Source organism: Chelmon rostratus, chromosome 2 (assembly GCF_017976325.1).
Source record: "Chelmon rostratus isolate fCheRos1 chromosome 2, fCheRos1.pri, whole genome shotgun sequence".
Classification (NCBI taxonomy): domain Eukaryota; kingdom Metazoa; phylum Chordata; class Actinopteri; order Chaetodontiformes; family Chaetodontidae; genus Chelmon; species Chelmon rostratus.
Genome location: NC_055659.1, coordinates 11292774 through 11318854, shown reverse-complemented (window position 1 = coordinate 11318854; position 26081 = coordinate 11292774). Strand labels below are relative to the sequence as shown.

At 40.7% G+C, this 26081-nt stretch overlaps 1 protein-coding gene across 1 annotated transcript; it reads left to right on the top strand.

Annotated features, from left to right (window-relative positions):
* The first annotated feature begins 937 nt into the window (after positions 1–937).
* On the top strand, positions 938–25352 carry shmt2 (serine hydroxymethyltransferase 2 (mitochondrial)). Its single transcript, XM_041950321.1, has 12 exons — positions 938–1051; positions 10043–10234; positions 13295–13374; positions 14639–14839; positions 15067–15148; positions 17385–17507; positions 20419–20558; positions 20865–21027; positions 21427–21526; positions 22317–22472; positions 23224–23331; positions 23576–25352. Exons 1-12 carry the CDS (start codon positions 1019–1021, stop codon positions 23701–23703), a joined length of 1506 nt encoding a protein of 501 aa, XP_041806255.1. The 5' UTR covers positions 938–1018; the 3' UTR covers positions 23704–25352.
* Positions 25353–26081: the final 729 nt, after the last annotated feature.

The following is a 26081-nucleotide window of genomic DNA, read 5'->3' as shown; positions in this document are numbered from 1 at the left end:
AATGCAGTGTTGCCCAAACTTTTAATACTTGCCCAAAAGGTTCTTTTATCCATTTTTTTTAAATGCCAGATTATTTGTATGTTATTTTCCAGTATGTTTTGGGCATTTAATGCTTTTATAAATTGACAGTAGATAAGGAGAGGAAGAGAGAGATGGGAACCAATATGCAACAAAGCCAGCCCCCCCAGCCAGGCTCAAACCCGAGACATTGCAGCTCATGGTCAGGACCCAGGGCCACTCAGGTACTCCACTTGCTGCATCACTACTGGACGTGGTGCCTTTCCTCAGCGCCAACCGCCAACCAGTTTGAACAGAGGCTCACAAACTGTGTCAGGCAAGCAAAGGTCACCTGACTTGCCTTATGATGTTTCATCAGAGGAAGACACAAACTGCACACAGAGGCATGAACCTTCTTGTTGCGCATCAAAAGTGCAAAATCAGTTAAAATTTTAAGCACTTAATAATGTCCTTCCTCAACATTTAACTGAGAGTGCATTTTTATATGTCCATGACAAAATTTATTACACTTGGAGGCAGTCTACATGCTAAACTTTTTGAACTAAACAAACTGTACGTCATCCACAACAAACGATTGCCTGTATTGCAAGCAAGACAAAGAGCTGCTGCTTGAACTGTTTTTGCTTTTCAGACTGTCACCTACAGTAGACTTGCAGTTGAAAATGTTTAAAGAGGTTTTGGGAACTTTTAGATTCTACTTTAACAGAAACATAATGGATCAGTGAAAGCTCTGTAGTCTGTAATCAGGTCAGTCACCCTGCGAGTAGAAGCTGGACTGAGTTGACACAGAGGCTGCATGAGTACATGAATGACAGATACAGTAGCAGTGTGTACTAAGCTACTGGCTCGCGTTACGCAACAGCCTACGATTCCCATCAACCCTTGCGGCGGGATAAACGTAACCAGCCGTTGCTAACAACTTCGAACAGCCCCTTCAGATCCTGTCAGCGGTGTGTCGCCTGGCTGTGCTGCTTCTTCCTCCGGCCTGAGAACTGGAAACATGCTGTCCTTCGCTCTGAGACAACTCACACGGGTAAGCGAACGAGAAAGGGCTGTTTTTGTGTCATTATTTCCGTCACGGTGTATTCGAGTTGGGTATCTTCGCTGGTGGTTCTGTGCTGATTGAATTGTTAGCTAGCTTAACGTCAGTGTGGGTCAGTATGTGACCACAGTCGTGGGGTTTTAAGTTGCACACCTCCGCTTTAACAAGGTGGACAGTCGTCACCAAATTGAAGAATATTTTCAGCAGCTAACCACTAACTTCAGCTGTCTCTTCTGCCCTGTTTGCGTGGCATTTTTGAAATCTTGTTAGCTAATAAGCTAGCAGGCTAGGAGCCAGTGCACGTTACATAGCTGCAGCTGTGTCCACGTAATGATGCAACAGCGACTGCTCAGTTTCATCATATGGGAAGACTGAAAGACTTCCAGTTTAACTTCTTCCGTTACTTTACTTTTTTTGTGTTTAAACATCACTATACACGCCGTTTTAAACTTTAAAGGGTTTGACGAAATACAATTAAACGCCTGAGTCATGATAACTGTATGCAGATAATGCAAGAGAAGGTTACAGACAATGATACATTAACTAGAAATGAGGGGTCCTGCCCCCAATAACGTTCAAAGTGCAAAATGACGCCGAAGGAGCACCAAACATTAACCTCTCACTTTGAGATAACTATGAAACAGATAAGGATGTATTTTCATCAAGGACAGTGTAAGCACAATTTTCCAAATATGTACATGATCCTCTAATACAAACTATGGTAAGCCTAAGCTCAAATGTCCACTTCCCTTATGCACTCAGTTGGCAGTTTATTATGTATACTTAGCTAAAACTGATGCTTAAGCTTAAATATTTGTTTAGTCTAATCTCATTGATGGTTTAGGCAAAATGTTTGAAACACCTGTCCGGTCTAGCACAACAACATTCAAGAGCACCACAAACTGTGACCACCATCATGGCCATGAAGTTGAATCAAGACCTCTGCAAAGCAGCTCCAACAAAATCACGACATCAGAAACTTGTGGATATTTTGCCCACCTAGTTTATATGTAGGAGAAAAAAAAATCACAAACACTTAACAATATGTATGATGTAGATCAGTACAACAACACGACAAGTAGCATTTTGCTCTAATGAACACCTTTGACGCAGTGTTAATAATTTAACTAAACATAATATGATTCACTAAAGTGTGCACAGAACTGGACCCTATTACAATGAACAGTGGATTCTGTTATCATGGTAAATTATTTGTTTTTAAAATCCTCTTCACGGAAGGTACACACAGACAAAATATGGTGAACGAACTGGCTCAAGCTGGTGGATGATGCATGGCGAGTTAGGGGGGGGTGTTTGGTTTTGGCTCATCTGTTTTTAACATAACGGCCGGGTCACAAAGTTACAGCTGAACCGTACACTGAAATATGTTGTTGAAACCGTTTTAGGTGAGAGATCTTAAGATCCTAATCTTGATTGAAATTGTATCAGCACTGCTTAGTTTTTGCGAGCCCGATGAGTCGCATTAGCCTGGCTCATTTGCTTGAGGTAGAGGTTGAGTCATGATGACGTAAATTCAGGTTCAGCGACTAGTCCACCAACTCACTGCATTGTATCCATCATGCACTGACAGTTTCCCAGTGATCTCCTCAATAGATTGTTAAAAGTTTCATAATTTGACTGTTTTCTTTTAATCAAGTTGTTTGATGAGATCAGGCATCAGGGTGAAGGAGGAGTTGGGGAGAAAAAAAGTTGATTGTGGCGTATTAATAACCTAATTTTGAACTTTATGAAGTGACCCATTTTGGAGATGGTGTGAATTTCATGTAGCTTCTCAAACAACTAGGCTGTGGCAATTTTGTGCCAAAGTCTTGTGGCATGTATTCAGACCTAGTTTTATAAGTGACTGTCAGTATGTTGAAGTTTCCTGTTAAACCGACTGATTCACATGCTTGCATGCTTTTCCTATTGGTGCTAATTGATTAGATCTGCATCTTTATTGGATTTCTAAAGGACTCACAAGACTTTTAGGTGAGGGCATGCTTTGTGTGTGCGTGTGTGCATGCGTGCATGTGTGCGTGTGTGTGTGTGTAAAAGATATTAGTCCTTTGGTGGTTGTCCTAAATGTAGGACTTATCTGAAGATGGTTAACAATGAGGGAAACTCGGCTTTCGTGACTCCAGTCTTAAAAACAGTATGTTGCAATGGATATGAATATCTGTGAAAAACAGAGCGCTTTGGCCATTTTGGGCAAGTTTGCTCTTAAACAGGCCAGTTGCTGCAGGTAATGGATTCCAAAGATTCCTGTTTATCAGTTTGAGAATTAAGAATGATCCCTAATCCCACCAAGAAAAGCGTTATCCCAGTACAAGAGGCCAATATAGTAAGATTCTCAGCTGTGACTTCTAACTACATTAATTTTTCTTTGATTAATGAGATGATTTCTTAATCAATTTTTCATCTGCTTTCTACAAGGAACTTTCATTTTAAGCAGTCTTTTATGGGAAGACCTTGGTTTTACTGCAGCGAAATGTTTGAATTTCATAGATTTTTATGGGCCCTGTTCAATTTGAATCTTTGAATTCAATATATGAAGATCACTCCTCATCAAATAGATCTTTGAGGTGTTCTAGTTTAGATTGAATGTATGACGGTGGGAAAAGCACTTCAACAATACAACTTTGATCCTCTTTAAAGAACCTTTTAGTTTAAAATGACATAATTTAAATTGTAATGCAGTACACTTGAGTAGAGCAAACCGAGTGTGAATATTTTATTTTTGACAGTTGAGGTTCTGCTGCATGAGACATCTGTGAAAGTAGCGAAAGGAAATGACCTAAGATTCAGTTCAACAGTGTGAGAATATTGGAGAGCTGACTGGGTTCTGGTATTTCCGCGGACTGGGTTCTGATATTTCCACGGACTGCTGCTTCTCTGTACATCCATCAGAAACTTTGTTTTAAACCAGTGGTATTTGTAAGAACTACCAGCCAGAGGTCATAGAAAACTGAAATGTGGCTCCAATATCTTTAACTTTTAGCTTTTGCTGTCCTGAATACTGAATGTTAAGGGGTAATTCTGGTATTTAAACAAGCATGGAGGAGAGTGAACATGACACAGAACAGAGTAATTCCAAACAGGAGAAGAACTACGACCACCTAAGACAAAACGACAAGTTCGTTCCTAAAAGAGGGGCTGCTTCTGTTGCGTGGACATGGTTTGGGTGATTGCAAACACCACATGTCAAACAGTATGGAGGGATTGTAGGGATGGAAGCCACAAAAATACAGTGGATTGCTCAAAACAAACCCCAGACTCAGACATTGGGTTATTCCATTTGCAGCCGTGGCTGAAAAGGGTTTCTATTTACCTTTTGATATTTTGTACATTTTTTTACATTTTTTTTTACATTTACATTTTACATTTTGGTAGACGCTTAATTTAAAATTTTGGACAAAGGTTCACAGTAAAAGGAGAAAAATTATAAACTCTGAGTATCTTTTCCCCAGGTATATAATTCAGACTGTAATAAGAAATAGGCCTTTCCATGTGGTCATTTTTATAAAAAATATTTATTCATTACATTTGCAGAAATTTAGTGTGACGAGTGCTCAAACTAGTATTTCCCTCATAGACACTTTAACTATGATGTGTCTTTGGTTTGTTGTGTTCTGATGTCATGATTCAGAGTAACTTTTAAAACATCGAATGTGTGAATGAAGGCTAAAATCAATATTAAATGTCCTCCTCTGTGCTGTGTACTGAAAGATTAGAGATCTGTTTTACAAGACTTTGTGTTTTGTTGCTGAGAAAACCTGCTGCCCTTTGGAATTTGGTGCATTACTCCTACTCATCGTGCTTTTGTTTGAAGCCCTGCGAAAAACATTTGCAGCAATCCTACTTTTCTCAGAAGTTACAGACAACAGAGATTAATCTTGTTGGAAAAGCGGCAAAAACACGTTTGTTTCAGTCTATATGCTGCCAACATCAACCAATAAAGTGGTATTAGTGTGTACAATATAACCCAGCAATAAGGTTTCAGAATTGTTTTTTAACCTACTTTTTAACTTTTTTTTTTGGTGAACTCTGTTCCAGTAGAAGCTGTCTTCAGCTTTTTTAATTCATCGGTATTCATTTAACAAGAGCAGAACACAAACGCACCTTTTTTTTTCTAGCTCTGTTTCATGACTTCATACATTTTCCTCTTTTTTTTTTATACGTTGCTTGGAGCTACTCTGATTCCATGAAAGATGGCTGCCACTACCTTTAAAATGTCAAGTGTTTCTCTTGTCAAGACTCATCCTAAACACACATCAAACAAACATCTGCCAGTGTCTTTGTATACTGTACTCCACTCTACCACTGCGTGCAACTCATGCATTTTTTAAGCCTTTTTGCTTTTGTTTGCTCACATCTTTATGAACACAAAAACTACACAAAAGTCCTCTGCATCCAACTAATATATATGCATGTGTGTGGAGCACATCATTCAAGGATAACTGCATTTAACAAACTACAAATGCCAAACACATGCTGCTTTAGGCTTCTCTGTGTCTTTATATAAGTTGAATGTTGGGCGATGGGATATTTTTTTCACTAGTGTCTGACATTTTGTGGACAAAATGATTCATGCATTAATTGACAAAATAATTAGCAGATTAATTGATGGTGAAAATAATAAGAATAAAGTTGTTACACCTGCAGAATAATATTCACTGCGACTGAAAACATCCCTAATCATTCTCATAAATCTAGGCTTAGTAGAATAGTGTGTCTCATTTAGCTGTATGTAGGTGGCTCAAAGTTGCTTTTAGGTGGCCCAAACAAGATAATACAGTTAAGTGTTTCTATTTTTGATTTAACAAACTGCACTTGACAGGTATAATAAGAGGGTCGTGGGCACAGGCAGAAGAAGACCAGGCTTGACTCAGTCTGTCACCAGAACAGACCACAGCGTGCCTCTCGACTCCCTCAGGCACTAGGAAATAGCCCAGTGTAGAGCATTTTCACCATCATCATCTTCAGTACAACAAGTGTTGTGGAAAGATTACAGCATAAACGTATCGTTCCCCTGCGTACACCTCCTGAAGATTGCCTTTGTTGCAGGCATTGCTAAAGTCTCAGATTGTCACCCTGACAACCCTTTGACCCGAATAGAGTGGAGTCACCCTCAGTCCCTTCACGCCTCTTCACCCCGTCCAGATTTCTCAGTCTAGTGTTATCCAGACTGAATCACAGGGCAATTTGTAACGGACAGCCCTGTTATTAGTCAGTGACAGGGAAAGAGGCAACTGCGTGTCAGACTGACGGATGCAGCTGCCCTGTTGACACTTTCTCTAACCTTACATATTTTTTTTTTCTTCGCTGCTTTCCTCTCTTGTCCCTTCTGTTTTTCTTCTGTTACCAGGCTGATTGTTGTTTGGTACAGTCACTGATGGACAGCAGTCATCTGTAAAATTGACTCGCCTCAGGAGCCGCTTCAGGAAATGGGCAAAAATAATACAGAGCGAGGATTAATGAAATGATTTTCTTTCCTCCCTTTTCTTCTTCTTTGCCATTAGTCGTTGGGCACAGATGTTTGACAGGAAAGGTAAACTGCCAACAATTATCTTATCATTGTCACACAGATGCAGTGCATCTGTGACTCTGCCATTACTTCGTGCTCAGCGCCCAGGTTGATGTGGCCTATCCCGCCTCTTTTCTCACAGCAAAGTTTTCATCAAGTTCACCTTCAAACGACAGCGTCATCTGTCGCCTAAAAATAGTCCCACTGTGACACATTTGGTGCTTGTATCTTGGCTCTCACTTTTCTTGGATCAGCTTATCTTGTGTTTATTAATTAATCTCCCGTAATGATCAGGGCTGGCAAAACAGGCAGGAAAGCGGAGAGGCAGACCACAGGTGCTGACCTGTGTATTGTTTGTTTAAGCCCAGTGGATGCTGTGGTAGTGATACTGATGACAAGAAAAACTAATAAAAACGCCACATGAGTGCTACTATGGCAAGCATGCTTAGCAGCATAGGGGGACATGACTGGGACAGGATGAGGGTGGGAAAAAGAAAGCAGGGAAGGAGGTGGAGGTGAGGAGAAGGAAGGAGATGCACGCTTGTCTCTTTTGCAGTCGTCAGTAGCACCATAACCATGGCAGCGTTGGCTTGTGTTGGTTTTTGTCCGCCACTGCTATCCCTGGCCTTGGTGTGTCCCAGCAGAAACGCAGACAGCGAAGGACAGTTCCCGTCAAGATTTAATGACCCGTGTGATTCCTCTGCGAGAAACGTGTCCTCAGAGGCAGCTCGACCTGTCTCCCCAGGCCCTCATCTCTTTCAGAACCCAGAGGGGGGGCTCTCTCCCCTTTTCCACCATCACCACTGCCACCGGTGACAGAAGGCCAGAGTAGAGACTGTTAGAAATCGGCCATTAATGTGCCAGACGCCTCCCCTGGTGTGTCACCACTGTCTCCTCTGCTACCCCGGGGAGCAGATGAAGAGGCGGAGTAGAGAGGATGGGCCAATCAGCCATGGAGCAGATAAACTATCTGCAAGCTGTTCCTAAGGATAAAGGGCTCTTATTAACTGTTTATTTTTTTACAAAGGTTGTTGCGTTATGAGACTGTGGTGGTCATTTTAATCATTTCTGCCAACATTAACGTTCTTAATTTTTTATTTAAAACGTGTTAAAAACTAGACTTGATTTCTTTGCCAGATTTACAGTGCAATAAAGCCACTACAAAAGATTAAGTGCACAAACGTTTTTTACACCACATGGAATAATCATAAATTGCATTTTTTTTCATATGTTTGTCCTCGACCAGTCCAGAGCATTGTCTTAATTGCTTTTTAATGGTGCTATTAAAGGGAGGTTGTCCCTCACACCCCAGCCCACCTGTACAGATGATAACTATAGGTTGGCAGTGGTAGGATTGATCTCAACACAGAGTCATCATCATATTGTTGATTAAATGATAGAGAGAGCCAACTTGTTCTGAGTGCAATCAACCTGTCAGCATTTTTTTTTTTTTTTGTTCTCACTCACAGTGCTCTCCCTGTTGTTTAAGGTTTATAAAGAGAATGTGAGCACTGAAGGGCACACATGCAGCTTTAATACATTAAAATTGTTTGGTGCAAACAGAGGTTTTATATTATCTATGTATAAAATCTACAGTATTCAATACCAAGCCAGAACTTAAAGTGTTCATAATCAGCATCAAAAATCAATAATAATCAATTGCAGGCACAGTGCATAGAACAGTGATCATCAACTGTCGGCCCACGGGCTGAATCCAGCACGCTAAACTGTCCAATCCAGCCCGCAACTGGATTGCAAAATTGTGAGGATCTAAGAGAAAATATTGTGTGGTCCCCACTATTAAAGAAACTGAACTATCAGCAGTCTCCACCATTTATAACTCTATTTACATTCCAAAATGAGGACAAACTCGCTGCACTGTTTAACATTTATTGTTTCACATTTCTTTTTTTTTTTACATAGCTTTTCCTCATGCCCTTGCTTAACATTTGGTTTTTATTTCAAAGTCTCAACAACAAGCTTCAAACTAGTAGACTTGTCAGTACAAAAAAGGAGAAAAACCAACTGCATAGCAGCTAAATACTAACCTGGTATCAGAACAAAACACAGGTCACAGATAATGTTCGGCACATCAAATAAAACGTTAAGTAGGCAAAAGCGATTTCAAATCACAAGGCTGAAATAGGCTACTCACACTGCTTAATGGGTGAAATTACATTTCCTCTCTGACACTAACTTCTTCACATCAGGCTGGCAGCTGTCAGACTGGTCTGACAGTCGCTTCCTCTTGTGTGTTTTTATCAAGTTCATCTTAGAGAACACTGCCTCGCAGATGGAGGTTGAACTGAACACGGTTCAGCCAGCGTCTTTAATGTGCCATAGTGCTCGGGACAAGACCCCCAACATGTGCTCAAACTTTCAGCACAGCAGAGAGCAGGAATTTGTCTGCTTAGTGTTGAGGTGACACAGATTATATTCTTTTGCAACAGCAACAGGTTCGTTGCAGATGAGGCAAACAGGTGACGCATTTCGTAAGGTTGACATGACAAATGCGTACTTTTCAGTCCATTCATCATCAAAAAGTTAGTTTTCATTTCATGGCCTTTGAGGGTGCCATTTTACCTGTGTTAAAAGGCCTGTATTAGTGTTCAAGCCAGTGATTGATATGACAGTCCCAGGATAGAGGCTCTGTTTCAGCTGTGTTTGTTTTTAAAGTGCACTATAAATAAAGTTTACTTGAATTGAGTTGGGGCAAAATATCTCTATCCTGGTTGTTGACTGTGGTATAGGTGAGAGGATAGAAAATAACAGATATATAAACAATAAACATTAAATAATAATCTTAGGCCAAAATGTGATTTATTTCATTTTATTTAAGTGTCCGACCCCCAAGGTGTCTATCCAGAAAAATTCTGGCCATCTGACAAATATAGTTGGTGACCCCTGGCATAGAAGGACAATGCTTAAGAAAGAGACACAGTGAAAATAGTATGGACTCTGCACACTAGTTTGATCAGGCGTTGCAGTAGCAGCAGCAGCAACAGCAGCAGGAGAACTCGCCAGCCCCAGTCCAGATTAGATAAGCAGGAAGTGCTGAATCTGTTCTCCATATGCCTCCTCCGGTACACTGAGGCTGTAAAAGTCAGTCCCTCGGTTTGTAGAAGTGCTGATAGAGGCATAATTTTATAACCATGCTGATTATTGATATCATGCAAACACGCCAGTTTCTAATTATACCAGGCTACATATTGGAATGAATGGGGAACAGAGGAGGGGGCTTGAAATGTCTCTATTTATATAGGACAGATCATGGTGTTACCTAAAACATGTAAAATGATACATTTTTCAGAAAAATAATGTTCTTTGTAACAACCTTGGCAGCTTATGTCAGTCCTTGTGAGATCCGTTTTAGTGTTAGAAGATGGTTTCATAGTCGCTTTAGCATCTGTATAAAGCTAACATACTCTCATTGATCCTTCTCCTTACTCTCTCCATAGCCACTGTGCCAGCGAGCCCCAGTTCGCCTCAGTGTCCGTGGCCAGCAGTCCCACGCAGTCACCCACGCAGTGGATGAAGATCGTCCGTGGACGGGCCAGGAGAGCCTGGCTCAAGATGACCCCGAGATGTGGGATCTACTGCAAAAGGAGAAGGACAGGCAGTGCCGTGGCTTGGAGCTCATAGCATCTGAGGTACGACATTTTCACTGATAGGAATTATGTTCTTTTTTTCAACTCAAGGTGTTTTTGACAGTTGAAGTATATGTTTACAGTGGAGAGAGATGGGAAGAATGGCCTGATATATTTAAACCCAGAATAACTTCTTGTGCAATGTCTAATGCATAAATGAACTAGCTTGCTCCAAAACATTTTAAGTTTGTAGTGACTGGGTATTTGGAAAATTATAGACGAGACGATTACCAGATAGCCTGGACACGATAATACATTTCCTTGAACCAGCCAAGGACATCATTTTGCCAGTGCCTTAAAAATGTTGGTATAGAATTGACATTCTGGCAGATGCTTTGAATTACAAAGCTAAAGATTTTCATTCAGTAGGCCTTTAGGCGAATATAAATATTCATCCTATACCATTTTACATTGACTGAGATGCCTCATTTTTAAGAAAAACACAGTAAGTGTAAATACTTACTCAGTGCCTGTAAGAGCTGGCAGCACCGTCCCTCTATGTTGGCAGTGCAGGTATCTCAGAGTGCCTCATCATCTCTGATTAATGTTTTGGCTAAATAGATGAATGAATAGGCTTACATTGAGCCTCCCGGATATCTATTCTGGTTGTGTCTCTTTTCTGTATTACTGCTGGCAGCATTGACAGAAGCAGTAATCAGTAGTTTATTAGGGCTCACACTGTAGATGAAGACACTACAACACATCAAGTACCAGTAATTACATGGGCATTTAAAATTCACTGCAAAATACACTGCCAGTATAAATTCATTCTTCACTCATATTTACTTCTAAATCATCTTGCTGTTGTATGTTTTAATATTTTATAGCAGTGAATTTGCTGGTTTTTAATGTTTTCAGTGGCTTGCTATGACCTTCTGGCTCAAATATGCAAATGATAAACAGATATCATGGACTCTGATATTCATATCAAATAATTCAAACTTGGTGTCTTTAATAGTAAAAGCACTGACAGGATGCAGTGCTTTCTGTAAGCAAGAATGGTTCAGTTGTTACAGAAACATTTGGGTATCCTCTTCGTTGCAAGGCTGGATGGTGTGAAATGGAAAATTTTACTATTCAAAAGAGCCGACAGGGTGTTATCTTGTATTGTTCTTTCTCTCTCCTCCTGTTTCCTCTTCGCCACAGTAGTTGTTCAGTGGAGTATATCGGCCCCCTCTCTACACAAAGCCTGACCGCTCTAGTGTGAGATAAAGCTGATATCTTCATTCTGCCTCCTCCCCACCTCACTGTGCAAGGCGCTCCACAGTACAGCTCAGGCGGCATTCCTTGAATGAAAAGACATACATTTTCCCCACATGTGTCCACACACACACACACACGTGTCCGTGCGCACACACGTGTCTGCGTGCACACACATACACACACATACACACACATACACACACACACACACACACACACACACACACAAAGGAAGCAAATGCATTTCTTTTTCTAATATATGCACAGACGGACACAGCAAAAAGCTGTTACTGGAGTTGTTATCTCCCCTGATCTCCTCTTGGCTTCAATGTGTAGAATTAGTATAAACACACACACAACCCAAACAAGGGAGAGTGGAGATTAGACTGTACTGTTTATATATATGTGTGTGTGTGTGTGTGTCACTGTTACTGGCCAGTATGATAATATACAGTAAGAGTGTTGTGTCAAGAGGCCATAGCAGAAGAGGTATCCACAGTCAGAGTTGCAGACATTTGTACAGTAAATGTGACAGGTAGTCAAGTCAAGTTCATTGGTGTGGTTCTGTATCATGGACAGTGTTCCAGAGGGCTTTACAAGGTCTCAAGCATATTCTAATGTATTTTTTTTTACCTAACACAGCTGCAGCTCCTTAAAGCAACTTGAATATGAATAACTCTGTATTGATGTGGCTTTTTCTTTCATGTTTCCTTTAGTATTTTGTCTAACGTCCTGTACTGTAAATGTCTGCATAATATCAGTGAAGGAGGGAGATGAGTGTTGTGTGGGTCTGTTGTGGAAGGAAGGTTTGGCAACCTTTCTTCATTTGAAGCATGAACAAAATACTTAAGTTCAAGTTTTCAACAGCAATACTTAACTTAAAGCTGTAGCTGGGAAATGGCAATTACCAGATAAATAGAAAATTGTAACTGTTAATAGGAATTAAAACTGCAACTAATTATTTGGATTATTAATTAATCTACCGATTAGTTTCCTGATTAATCATTTGATCATTAAAGTGTTGTGAAATGGTGGCAAATACCCATACAATTTCCTACAGCCAGTAAGCTTATAAAGTGACCAGCAGTGTAAAACCCAAAGATATTCATGTTTACTATTACATAAGAAAAAGGAGAAACAGAAAATCCTCAAATTTGACAAGCTTGAACAAGGCAATGTTTGTTATTTTTGACAAAATGACTTTAACATTTTAATTTTTAAATTTGATCAACTAACCGATGTATCAACTAGTTGTTGCATATAGTAAATCCAGTATTAAGAGTCTGCTGAAATCAGGTTAATACAGTGTGTGAATTTAAAAAGTGAATGAGTGCTGGTATTGCTTATTAAACAGAACATGTCTTTTTCATCTTCAGGCACATGAGCAGCCTATGAAGGCAAACTTTTTGGAGACAGTTACACCCCTTGTGCAGCAAACCATACTCAGTAGAATGTGATTTCTTGGAAAATGCATTGCAAAATTATTCAAAAAGGCCACGCCAATGTATCTCAGCATGTGCAGAAAAGTTTATTACATTATCTTGTATCTTCCAGCAGCAAGGCGATAAGCATTCTGAAGTGCAGAGTGTTAGTCTATGGAAGTCCAGAGGTTCAATACTGTAATGATTGCCTTTAGCTGGAGGGGGATTTCTCACTATCACTTAACAGACTTTAATTTGCGGTCCTTGTCCCTTCTGTCCACTCATGTCATTGATCTGTGTGTGTGTGTGTGTGTGTGTGTGTGTGTGTGTGTGTGTGTGTGTGTGTGTGTGTGTGTGTGTGTGTGTGTGTGTGTGTGTGTGTGTGTGTGTGTGTGTGTGTGTGTGTGTGTGTGTGTGTGTGTGTGTTCTCTCACCACAGAATTTCTGCAGCCGAGCAGCTCTGGAAGCTCAGGGCTCCTGTCTGAACAACAAATACTCTGAAGGCTACCCAGGGAGAAGGTGAGTGTGTTTATTCACTCACACCCAGCTTATTAACACTGTTGATATTCGTGGCTTTAGGATATTTGTTACAGACGTGCATGCACAAACACACACACTCATTTATACTGTGTTCTCTAGCTTGGCCTATAATACTACATGCCAACTGCATAGCAAATAATCCACAGTGTCTGCCTTGCCAAAGGAGACTCCTGAGGGGATACATTCGAAGAAAGGAGTGCCCAGGCTGATAGTTGCATGTTTTCTATTTTCAGTTTTCCCATTTTCTGTTATTTCCCTCAGATAGTTCACATTTATCAGCAGCAAACAGAGAGCTGACATGTTTTGAAATGTTTTTTCATTTGATGCCTTTGATTCCTGTAATACAAGCCTAGCATAAATCTCCCTCCCACTGAATGCGTTTTTAATTTTTACCCCCCCCAACATCCTACTCATCTGCTGTTTTGCACTTTAATGTAATGAAACAAACGGATGATCTCAATGAACGAGTGGTTTGTACAGTAGCCATCTGTTGCTCCTTCAACTGTAATTCCTGATGAGCGTTTTCACCTGATATGTCCCAGATCTGCTGTGGTAGTTGCAGATTAACACTGGTCTAGATTGCTCTAGATTTTTGTGACAAACAGTGCTGTTTGTGGCAAATGTATCATTGGTAAGCAGGATTACTGATATTTTCTTAAAGCAGGTGGTAACTAGTATTAGCCCTGTTACCTCACAGAGCTTTATAGTGACTTTTAGCTAATTCTTTAGCAGTTCGGCTGCAACTCAACTGTTTCAGTTTACTCTCACTGGTAGTGTTGTCATCAGCCACAGCAGGCCACTATTTCCTGCAAAAAAAATCTAAAAACCCACTGTACACTTTTAGTTCAGCACGAAATGGCAGGCAGACAAATTAACCAACTAGCTTGCGAACATAGTGGAGCATTTAGCAGCTAAAGAACCAAATATTTCCCTCAAGATATCAAAAACAACAAAAAAAGTGACTATTGTACTTACATTCACTAGCTGGGCAGAAACACAACTCCAAATCAATGTTAGTGTTGCTCCATCACTGCTTGATGTGTGGTTCACCGAATCAGCTGAAAAGGTGATGCTGTTGTAACTTGTGTCTGCTGCCCCCTAGTGGCCCAAAATATCTGTTATTGCAGGTTTTAATCAAATTGATATGAAAGCTTAATCCAGCAAGTTTTTTTTTTTTTTGGGAGTGATGCATTTGTTAGTAAATGGCCTATGGGTCTCTTTTTTTTTCCAACTACGCCCTCAGATACTACGGTGGAGCAGAAGTGGTCGACCAAATTGAGCTGCTGTGTCAGAAACGAGCACTGGAGGCCTTTGACCTGGACCCAGCTCTGTGGGGTGTCAACGTTCAGCCATACTCTGGCTCCCCCGCTAACTTTGCTGTCTACACCGCCGTGCTGAACCCCCATGACCGCATCATGGGCCTGGACCTGCCCGACGGAGGACAGTCAGTAGTCAAGGCTGCGTCCTTTTTACTCTTAATCTCCACCCTGTCACTCATTTTTTTTCTTACCCTCACACCTTTCTAAGCTCAGTCAATTGCAGCACCTGAATCAATAACATGCACTTTTCTTTTACTGCATTTGTTTACACTTCTCTGTCATAAATCAAGTTGTTTGCAGCGTAATGTAACTGAGTGTTTGTGCCTACCTGTTTTCCTTTTTGTCACCACAGTCTAACCCATGGCTACATGTCTGATGTTAAGAGGATCTCAGCAACCTCAATCTATTTTGAGTCCATGCCCTACAAGCTAAATGTAAGTAGAGACCCCTACCACTGATACCAACTAACAAGTTGTGGACTGGCTTTTAGTTTTGTTGGTAATGGCGAGGAACATTATCATGAGTAAAATCGATGGGAATAGGACAACAGCAATAAAAGCTGTGAGGCAGAGGCAGGCTAAATAACATTCAAATAATGATTAATGTATTTCATGTACAGTATGAACAGAAATTTTTCATCCTCTTTCAGTGACAGATAAGAGGAGTTCCAGTAAATCAAAAATTTAATATCAAGAAAATCACAGTATTTCAGGGTGACTATGACTGACTTAGAGACTGACTACCATATGGACTGTGTCTGAGTGTCTACAGTCTTCTCAGATATCTACTTACCAGTGCAAAGCATTGTCTGTTCTGCTGCAGCACTCTGAACAAGGTCTCCCATGTTTCAGTAGTACTATCAGTCATCTCTGCTACTCTGTCAGTATCTGCGTTTAATTTTACAGTTGTTGGTTGTAGTTAGCAATCGCACTGATGCTTATAGACAAACCACACTAAGACTTTGTGTGAATGTTTGCAAGTGAGTATGTTGTTTATAAGATGTTTTGCACTGTCCTTGCAAACTGAATTCACTGTCATACTGAATGAGAGAAAACTGTTAAAGAAAGACTAAAAATCAGTGTGTATCTGTACCACCACAGGGACAAAATATGTCGCACATGTGCTGCCTATTATAAACCAAAGCTTTTTATATTGCTGTCATTATGTTGGTGAGTTCAGTCAGCCTCATCACTAGTCATAAAATGTGAATACTTCTGTCGGAGTCATTGACTTAAATAACAAGAATTAAAAACAAGAAACAGCAAATCTTCAATAAGCACGAATATCTAAATTTAAATGACTAATATTTTTTATGGTCTTTCCTCTTAAAAGAACAATTTAATAAGAGGATATTAAGATGTAGAAATGCTGTGAGCCCCTTTTTGGGAAATCCTGTTTGTTTTATGCCCCCTTAGGGAAGTAGCAAGGCAGTGAGGGTAGGGATTCAGTGTCTAACTCCAGAAACTTAAACCCTGCTGACGCTTGTTGGCAGGTGCTTGCTGACAGAGGAGCTTAAACGCAGGTGTTTTGGTTGATGTATGGCCTCTTCACTCACAGATGCAACCATATGGTCCTATTCGTTAAGTATAATATGTAAAACATCTAAAGTGCTGTTTTCCTCCAGCATTGAGATCTGTACTACCAGGGTCCCTCAGAGGAGACAAGTCATTTTTTGGAGTTAGCATGTAGATATGGTCAGTGCATCGTATATCAGTGTGTAGTATTTTATCCCTGGGGTCATAGTTGTGTGGTAGTGTTGGGTAGCGACTGATGGATGGCCATGAGAGTCTGCATGTCCAGACCTGCTGATGTATGGGCAGGCAGGACCCCTCTGCGAGAGAGATAATGGGAAATCGACAGGCTGGCCAGCACCACTGGCTCTGTCTTCACAATGAGCAGCTTGATGGAGTGAGGGGGCATCCATAGATGTGCTCTGGAGATGGGAGATTATCAGGTTGTCTAAATAAAGCTCTCCCTCCTCCTTTCCTCACTTCTTTTCCTTGTCTGTGTCTCCCTTATTCTCCATCCTTTCTGTCTCTCACTTTTTGCTCCATCCTGCTCTTAAACTCTCGCCTGTACTGTCTCTCTTTTCTGATGCTGGGAGGAGGAGTGGAGGGGTGAGATTCAGGCATAATCCACTCTGGTCATTCGACTGGTCCAGTCTGACTCCATTTCATGTGACCCTGAAGTACATCCCCTGAACAATGGATTGTCTAGAACATTTCTCAAATTGCTTATCTCAGTGTAAGAGCAGGAAAAGTCTCCAAACCAACCTCTGATCTGTTCAGGCTCATCACACCAGTTGAGTAGATCCCTGAAAGGTTGAATTAGGATAAGTAGGGGTGCATTACTGCAATTGCTCCATCTTCTGCCTTGATATGATTGGTTGAAATGTCTCCCTTAGATAAATTCCTTCCCCCTTTAAGGTAGCCAAAGTACTTCAAATGCAGCTGCATCAAATGATCTTCAAATGGAAAAATCTCTCTTCTGTGTTGATGTGTTTGCTCTTGATCCTCAAGATATCTGACAACTTTTCTTCATCCTCTCATGTTCCTTTTTTACCCCCCCCCCGACCCTTACTCTCCTCTAATATCCTCATGTTCATCCTCCATTTCTTCCCTCCCTCTTTTTTTCTCTCCTCAATCTGTCTCCCTCTCCGTCTCTCTGCAGACTGCAACAGGACTCATAGACTACGACCAGATGGAGATGACGGCCAAGCTGTTCCGGCCAAAGCTCATCATCGCTGGCACCAGTGCCTATGCCCGCCTCATTGACTACGCCCGCATCAAGAAGGTGCGCACAGAACTCTCTCTGTATTCAAAGCTCACCCAGCTTTCACCCCATCTTTATCTCTGATTGTACGTGCTTTTCACTCTACCTCTTCCTATCCTGCTACCCGTTTTCTGCACTTCTCGCCCTGCATTAGGAAGGGCAGCTTCGTCCTCTTATTTAAAACTCAGTCAACCTTTTCCACTGAACTGTCACAAGCACCTGCCCCCCGCACTGATGGGTCAGACCAAGCCAGGATCACTTCCAGCTATACCTTCACTAATTTCTGTCCCACAGCAGAAGCTTAATACCAAGCATTCGTTTTTAAATGTCAACATTTCCAAACACAACACAAATTTCTAGGGTTTTTCACACTTCTGCTCAACAGCACAAATGCTTTCTTCCACTCTTGCCTACTCATCCAAACTGAACGTGGATACTCGCACTGACACTCGTGTACGCAGCAGCAACTTTTAACTGCACACTTCAGTGCTCTCTTTGACAGTGCACAAGAGGCCCCTTTATCTGTTTTGTTATAGCCACCCGCTGATTCACTTCATTCACTCCATGACTGCTTCCCTTTGTTGCAGAGCTCCTCTTTAGCTACTACCATCAGATGGAGTGTCCCACCATTACAGAGCTGTGTTTTTATTAAGCACCGTAACTACTTTGCCACTAGGCCTGAAGTGGGGCCATATTTTCCCCCTGGCATGCCTCTGTGGAACTGTTCACTGTTTTATGGAGAATCTGCCAGGCCGGGCTCCTCTCCAGTTTTTCAGCGTTGTGTTACCTAGATTGGAGCAGGCTTCTTTTTCTTTTTTTTGTCTATCTGGAATTTGTTTCACTATCTGCGTTCATCAGCTACCACACATCACCCTCTTGTGTTCTTTACCCCCTCCAGTAACCCTGCCATCTATCCTGGCTTTTAATCTAATAAACATGTGCTGATCCAGTTTAGATATGAGAGGCAGGCAGATTGTCATGATAATGCATATTAATTGGAGCACTAAAAAGATTGCTTACTCCTCTGATCATTTGCCAGCAAGTCATTTGCATGTTAGCGAACTATTTATTATTTGTGCCTTTTTCAATAAATGTTGGAAAGAGACGGCAAGGATTTATTGAATTACGCTATAATATTCGGGGCTTCTGAAGTTTGCTGAAGAGTGTAATAACGCCAGCTCTGATTTGAAATATATGCCCTTTAAGATAGGTGCTGCTAACAGATGTAGAGTCAGTCATCAAATCTTAACCGTGGGGGAAAAATATAACTGTATTCATGCAATAGATTGTATCTCACATTTTTTATCTCACATTTCAACTTATATAAAGCACAGTCAAATAAAATACACAGCACAGTTGGGTCACTGATAACACAGATTAAGACAAGTTTAAGCATGCAGTTTAGTTTTATAGTAACTGTAGTCATTTCTGGTAGCACTCTATATCAAGGATAATGTATGCAAATACAGTACAGTTCATAAATATTTGGACAGTGCAGATTTATACTCTGTGCTCCAGGACACTACATTTGAAATTAAACACTGAAGTGCTGACTTTCAGCTTTATGGGAGTGTGTTCACATCTGTATTGGGTTAACAGTGTAGGACTCTTTTTATGTCTCCACGCCGTGGACAGTCGTGGCCTGAAGCATTATGTTTTCAGGTTGTATGTTCTTTCCATTCTTGTGAACAAGATATATCAAGAATGCCTTTAGGTTATTTCTTCAAATTTGGCACAGACCATGTCTTGGATTTGAGGATGAACTTATTAGAATTTGGTGGTCAGAGTTCAAGGTCACAGTGACCTCACAAAGCACGTTTTTGGCCATAACTCAACAATTCATATGCTAATTAAGACGGGATTTCTCACAAATTACTCACAGGACAAAATGATGAAGTGATGAAATCTTGTATCTAAAAGGTCAAAGGTGAACTTCATTGTGGCACCATAATGGTCCACAAAAACACTCTTCTGGCCATTATTCAAAACCATAACTCAGGAACAGAAGGAGAGATTGTGACTATATTTGACATTTGATCGGATACTATATTGGTATTTAATGCAGCCTGTGGTGTCCACCTTGATACTGTGGTGATTGTATAGATCTTCTGTGCTGCTGAGTTGAAGATGTGTGTGTGTGTGAAGCATCCACATTTTAGAATGTGTAGCTTCTTTGCAGCAACATCAATATTTGAGCATTGTAGTCCACCACCAGCTCATTGGTTTAGCTGATATTGAGCTTCAGGTGATGAAGCTCTCCATCAGTCCTCTGTACTCCTCTATGAAAGTAGTCTCTAAGTGAAGACAGCATGTTTTTCACTGGAATCATACATGTCAATAAAGTGATAACTTCCATTTTGCCAAAAAACACACTTAATACCTTTAATTAAATTCCTTCAAAGTGTTCACTACATATATGACTCTGGAGAGACATGAATATAAACTGCAACTTGACTGCTTGGTGGTAAGTGGTAATTCTAGTTTGTTACCTGGTCCCGTAGGTTTTCAGATGGTCTTCGCTAAATCAATCACCTGACTTCAGTCTAACCAAGCCTTTGTTTCTTGTGCTGAAGATCGGACTGAATGCAGAAACCCCCCTGAAAGAAGGGATGAAGGCTGAGAAGTGTCCTAGAGGCTGTAGATACACTAACACATTTACTTTTAAATACTGTGGTCACCTAAAAGTAGGGGACTATGAGGAGGACTATAATTCTTACATTGTTGATCTGATGCAGCCTCATGTCCAATGTTCTGGAGCCAACCTGACATAAAAATGCATCACTGCCACAAGACTTGACTGACTGCACTTGAGTTCACAGATACTGGGCAGTAATGTCATAACAAAAATTTTATGTGAAATATCTTGCCCTGTGGTATAAATTTGAGTCCTAATTTGTGTTTGTTCTTCCTCTTCCACCCTTTTCACCCTCAGCTCTGCACTGACATTAAGGCCTACATGCTAGCTGACATGGCCCACATCAGTGGCCTGGTGGCAGCCAAATCCATCCCCTCTCCCTTTGAATATGCTGACCTGGTCACCTCTACCACACACAAATCCCTCCGAGGAGCCAGGTAAGAACAAGAGGAATTTCAGAGAAATCTCTTTAGAAATGCGGCAGTGTGGTGACTGAAGCTAGGGAGCAGTGGCAGTACATTATTGTTTCTGTCACATATCTTTAGAGTGTCATGGAAATTCAGAGTTATTTTTTATTAATAGCAGTTATTGTATTTTATAATGTTTTGATCCCCTCCTAACCAGACAGCTGTTGAGCCACAGGTGGGAACCAATCAAATTACCAAGAATGAAACCGTGTTGGGTTTCGGAGAGAAATAAAATGGGAAAAATGCATTGTCAGTCAATTGGTCTGTTCTGTCCAGGGCTGGCCTCATCTTCTACCGAAAGGGTGTTCGCTCCGTGGACAAGAAGGGGAAGGAGATCATGTACGACCTCGAGGACAGAGTCAACTTCTCTGTCTTCCCCTCCCTGCAGGGCGGACCTCATAACCATGCCATCGCTGGTGTGGCTGTGGCACTCAGACAGGTCAGCACAGCACACAAACTTCAATGAAAAAGCAACTAACTTCATTTGTATTGATGTAACACTTTATTACCCCGGTCTGCTATTTCCTATTAAGAAGTTGATAACAGGTGAATCAAATTTTACAATGAAACTTAATCTTAGTGTTGAGATGACTCAGGAGCTTGTTGCCTAAACTGCTGGGGGCATCTGCTCCTTCTCTTTCTCAAGTGTGAACGACCTGGAGCTGGATCTTAATGTTGTGTGTGAGAGCTTTTGAGATTTAATCTGTTAAAGAGGACTGAAAGGCGATGTCTCTCACTTACACCACAGACCAAAAGTTCTCAACTTATACAGTTGACCAAAAAATGTTTTTTGTTTATGTTAATGTTAAAATGGCATTGTGTGTGTATGTGTGTCCAGGCACAGTCTCCCATGTTTAAGGAGTACGTCACCCAGGTACTAAAGAACTCCAAGGCTATGGCAACAGCTCTCCTCAACAAAGGCTACACCCTGGTGTCAGGTAATCTAACTTGTATTTAAGCATGTTTTTTGTCCCATTGAGACACTGGCTCAGCAAACAGCAAAAAAAAAAAAAAACATAGAAAAACACACAACACAGTCAGTCAAGAGAAACGTCCTGTCACAAAATGCAAATTTGGTGACAGGAAAAAACAGAAAAGCATTTAAATGCATTGTGTACAAAAAGGCTAATTTCAGCGTAGCTGTCTTGTCAGTTAAGAAAATTAAACCAGATGAAAGTGGTCACTTTCTGCTTGTGAGCCAATGCTTGAGTCTTGTACAGCATTTAATTCACTGGCTTCAGCTCTTTTTTGATGTATAGGCTTCAATTAATAGCCTAAAAACACAAACTTGACTTGTGGTTACACAGTGTTGTGTCCTGTGTGCAAAATAAGGTGTTGATTCAACTGTGATCATTTTGAAGGATGTAGTTTGTGGTGCTGTTGAACTGCACTGAGGAGTTTCCTTATTGATATAAACAGGATGGACAAAATAATAGAAACACCCCTCTGTGTAATGCAGTACTGCTCGACAGCACCATGAACTGTAGCCTCAGAAATGTGTATTAGACCCCACCATTAGAAAGTTGTAGATGTGAAGCATTGGAGGCCCCATCACACTACCCAACATTAATTTGGTTTCATAATTAACTGCATTCAGTTTCATATCCTAAAGCTCACTAGTAACATTAACGCATGTTCAACTAAAGTCGAAGTGGTTTGATCAAAGACTTGAAGCCTCAGACTTTCTTCCTCTTCAGATGTTCTTACTGAAAATGCTGAATATTTCAGGTGGGACCGACAACCACCTGGTCCTGGTGGACCTGCGGCCTAAGGGCATTGACGGGGCTCGGGCAGAGAGGGTGCTGGAACTCGTGTCAATAACTGCCAATAAGAACACCTGCCCCGGGGACAAGAGTGCCCTGACTCCTGGTGGCCTCAGGCTGGGTAAGGAACAGCTTCACATTACACTGCATTTAACTTGGCTCAGACAGGGGCTTGTCAAACTTATTACAAGTATGATGATATGTATATTAAAAATGTTTCTAATCTCAAAACGCATGTAAATGATTGGTAATTGTTGTGAAGATAATCAGTCTTGATATGTTGATCAGCTATTCAGCATTTTGTGTTCCATTTAACTGCAAGGTGAGGGTTTTTTTGTTTTAGTTTTTTTCAAATTGACTCTGCACTTAAGATCATTTTCACGTCATCAGTTTTACTTTTTCATTATCTAGTTATGCATATGGAAATTAGTCAGCCACCAATTAGGCCACAAGCACTGAGCAGATCATGATTAATTAAGCATGTTTGGATTTTTAATTATCTTCCAGGAAGTTCAAGAGCCCCACATCTACACTGCAACATTTTTAGGATTGTCTTAAGGCGAGGTACAACGCCTACAGTACGATGTACTGCATGTATTACTGTCTCGGTTGTTTATCATATTGAGATTTGGACTGCACCTTAGTGACCCATTAGCATCAGTGTAGCTTTGACAGATCTGGAGTCTCTGTAGATTCATTACTGAAATTTCAAGAATCTCCAGGGTTCTGTTTTTCTTTAAAGACCATATGGTTCCTAAGTGGAAAAAAATGCAAGAAAGTTGATCACAAACAGTTGAACCTGTGAATGCACAAGGAATTTCTGTCATTACTTTGTATTTCCAGCTACAGATTTTGTGTTCTTTTGGTCCCAGGTGCTCCAGCCCTGACCTCCAGACAGTTCAAAGAAGCTGACTTTGTGCAAGTTGTCGAGTTCATGGATGAGGGCTTCAAGATTGCCTTGGATGTCAAGAAAAAGACAGGTAGATCTACTGTGAGAAGGGGGGCAGACTACAATGTAACCTGGTGTTTGGCAAGAACCTTTTGCCTTTTATTTTTAAAACAGTGTTTGAAACTGTGTTTATTAGAAATGACAAGGCTTTGTATGTTATATTAAATGGTTAGATACTAAAACATGAGAGGAAGTAAAAGGCTTATTAAAAAAAGGAGGTTAAAAAAATGGAAGGCTGAGCCGTCTCTTACTCTGTTCTCTGGTGTCTTCTCCAGGAAAGCTCCAGGACTTCAAGAACTTCCTTCTTCAGGACCCAGAGACTGTGGCTCGCATGGCTGATCTGCGCCACCGCGTCGAAACTTTTGCCAGGCCCTTCCCCATGCCAGGCTTCCACGACCATTAGACAAGCCAATATAGAGTCAGGGGACGTAACAGCCAGGTTGCAGGAAGGAAGCTGACTGGACAAAAGTGTGCAAGGAGAGGGGTAAAATGTCGTGGTAGTGAAATGTGGTTGGTGCCTGTGAACCAGGATGGCTCTTGAGTTCCCTTTTTTCCCCAATCAGATCTGGGAAACCACATTTTTATACTTCTTTGCAGTCATCCATCAAACAATACTTGTAAAAGCATGGCCTCCACATTGAGGTAAAGAAACAATAAACTTGGACCGATTTTGTAGAGCTGAAGAACCTATTTTTTATTGCATGTGAAAAGATCTTTGTCAGTCATCTTCAGATAATTTCTGTGTGTGGGAGGACAAAACATGTCAAACGATCAACAGCTCACAGTGTCACAGACTTGATTAGTGTATAATTAGTTATATTAATCAGACACACTGAAGAGTCTTAATGCTGTAAAGGGTTTCAACTAATGTCACACATGTATATTATATCTTTACATGGAGATGCGTGCATGATAGCTCTCTACTGTCGTTTTTTCTGTTAATGAAACCAGGTACACAAGGAGGCGAAAGGACGTGCTGCCATACAATGTTGTGCTGGCCTTTTTATTTTTTGTGGGGTAAATTCTGTTCTGAAATCACAAATGAACCCAAAATGTTGTCAGAGTCTTACATTTGAAAGTTTGCCCTTTAACTTTGTGTTGTGCAGCTTGCCTCTGTAGTACAAGGGTCCAATCAAATTACAGAGGCGGACTAAGTACTTTAAACATCTTTTCATTTACTATAGTCCAATATAGCAACACTACAAACTGTGTTCACAAATACTGTCTCACACACAATGTAGACGAACGTCAAAGATTCAAAAAGTAGAACTTAATGGGATTTGTTATTAGACTGAATTAGTGAAAAATCTGTTTTTGAAAGTTCTTTTCTTTTTAGGCTGTTGGGATTGCTTTGTCTTTCTTTCTTCCAGCATCAATATCTGATTTTAATTGCTTTATATTTTGTTATGACTAACAGAAATGTCATACTGGATTATTTCATACTTTCCTTTTAAGTGCGTTTACAAAGAGTATATACTTTTCTATTGTACTTTAAAATTAGTTAACTATGTAACTGCCATCTATTCACATAAAATCAATAAGCTTTCCAACACCAGCTGATTTGTTGTACTAGAGGAAGGATATATTTATAGTGCAGTCTGTTCAAGTGTCATTTTATCCACCTGGTGTTCAGTGATGGAAACTGTGAAGCATCTTAGGTTTGGTCAAACGTTTTCAGAGAATTGTGTTGTCTGTCTGGTTCACAGATTGGAACTGTTGTCATTATCACTGCATCAGTGAGGAAGCAAGATTTCTCTTTGTGAAATGGTCTTATTGAACTATCGAGGACGGAGTGTTGAAAATGGTGTGGTTACTTTCTTTGCACAGCTTCTAAAATGAACCACATCATATTAAGTATTCACATCAGAATTTATTGACAGCCAATAGACTAGACTTTGCCAAAATATGCCGACAAGTATTTAACTACAGTGTCTGTTTGTCATCTCTGGAGTGTTGCCAGCCGGGGTGTATCAACATAAGTCTGAACCAACTTTTCTCTTACAGAACATTTTTATTAACATTTAATGAGTCCTAATAAAATAAGATAATGCAAACAAAATTAGCGTTCTGTCTTTGATATTCATATACATCACTTGTCACACATTTTGTCACAGCTACACATCTTAAAAAGAATCTAATGTGTGGGAAGGTGTCATTCTATCAAACTATGATTATGTCTATCTGGGCTGATGTGTGCTGGAACATAGATGTGTTTTAGATAAAATATGTGTTGAATAACATTTAACCAGCAGTTGTACAGTATCAGATGATTAATAATGGGGCTATGTATGTATGTAATTAGTTTTTCAGTCTGTGAGGAGTTGAGTAACAGCAGTTAGAGGTTTAGCTACAGTTAGCCAAATTAGCTCCTATGTTGTTGGCAGGGTCCAGTGCTGTTCCATACGTTTCCTCTGTGGCCCCACCCGCCTCAGAAGGAGGGGATGCCAGAAAATGTTTGGGAACCCCTGACTGAACCTAAGACCTGATCCCACAGAGGGGAACTATGAGAATAAAGGGAACCTCTATCTGAAGGGGGGGCAGGCTTGCATATATCCTGCTAGTTGACTATAAAGTGCCAGCCATAACAGTAAAGTGACGCCTGCGAGCACATGACAACCTCTACTCGCTGTAACACAAATCCAACGCACCTTTTCTGACGGGGCGGGCTATTTAAACCGTTATTGCCCCGCCCATGATTGTCTCTGCTCACCTGTGGCAGCACAACTCACCCGTTAGTCGCTTCTAAACGACCTTATGAGCTACCATTTGTTGCCTCTGCTG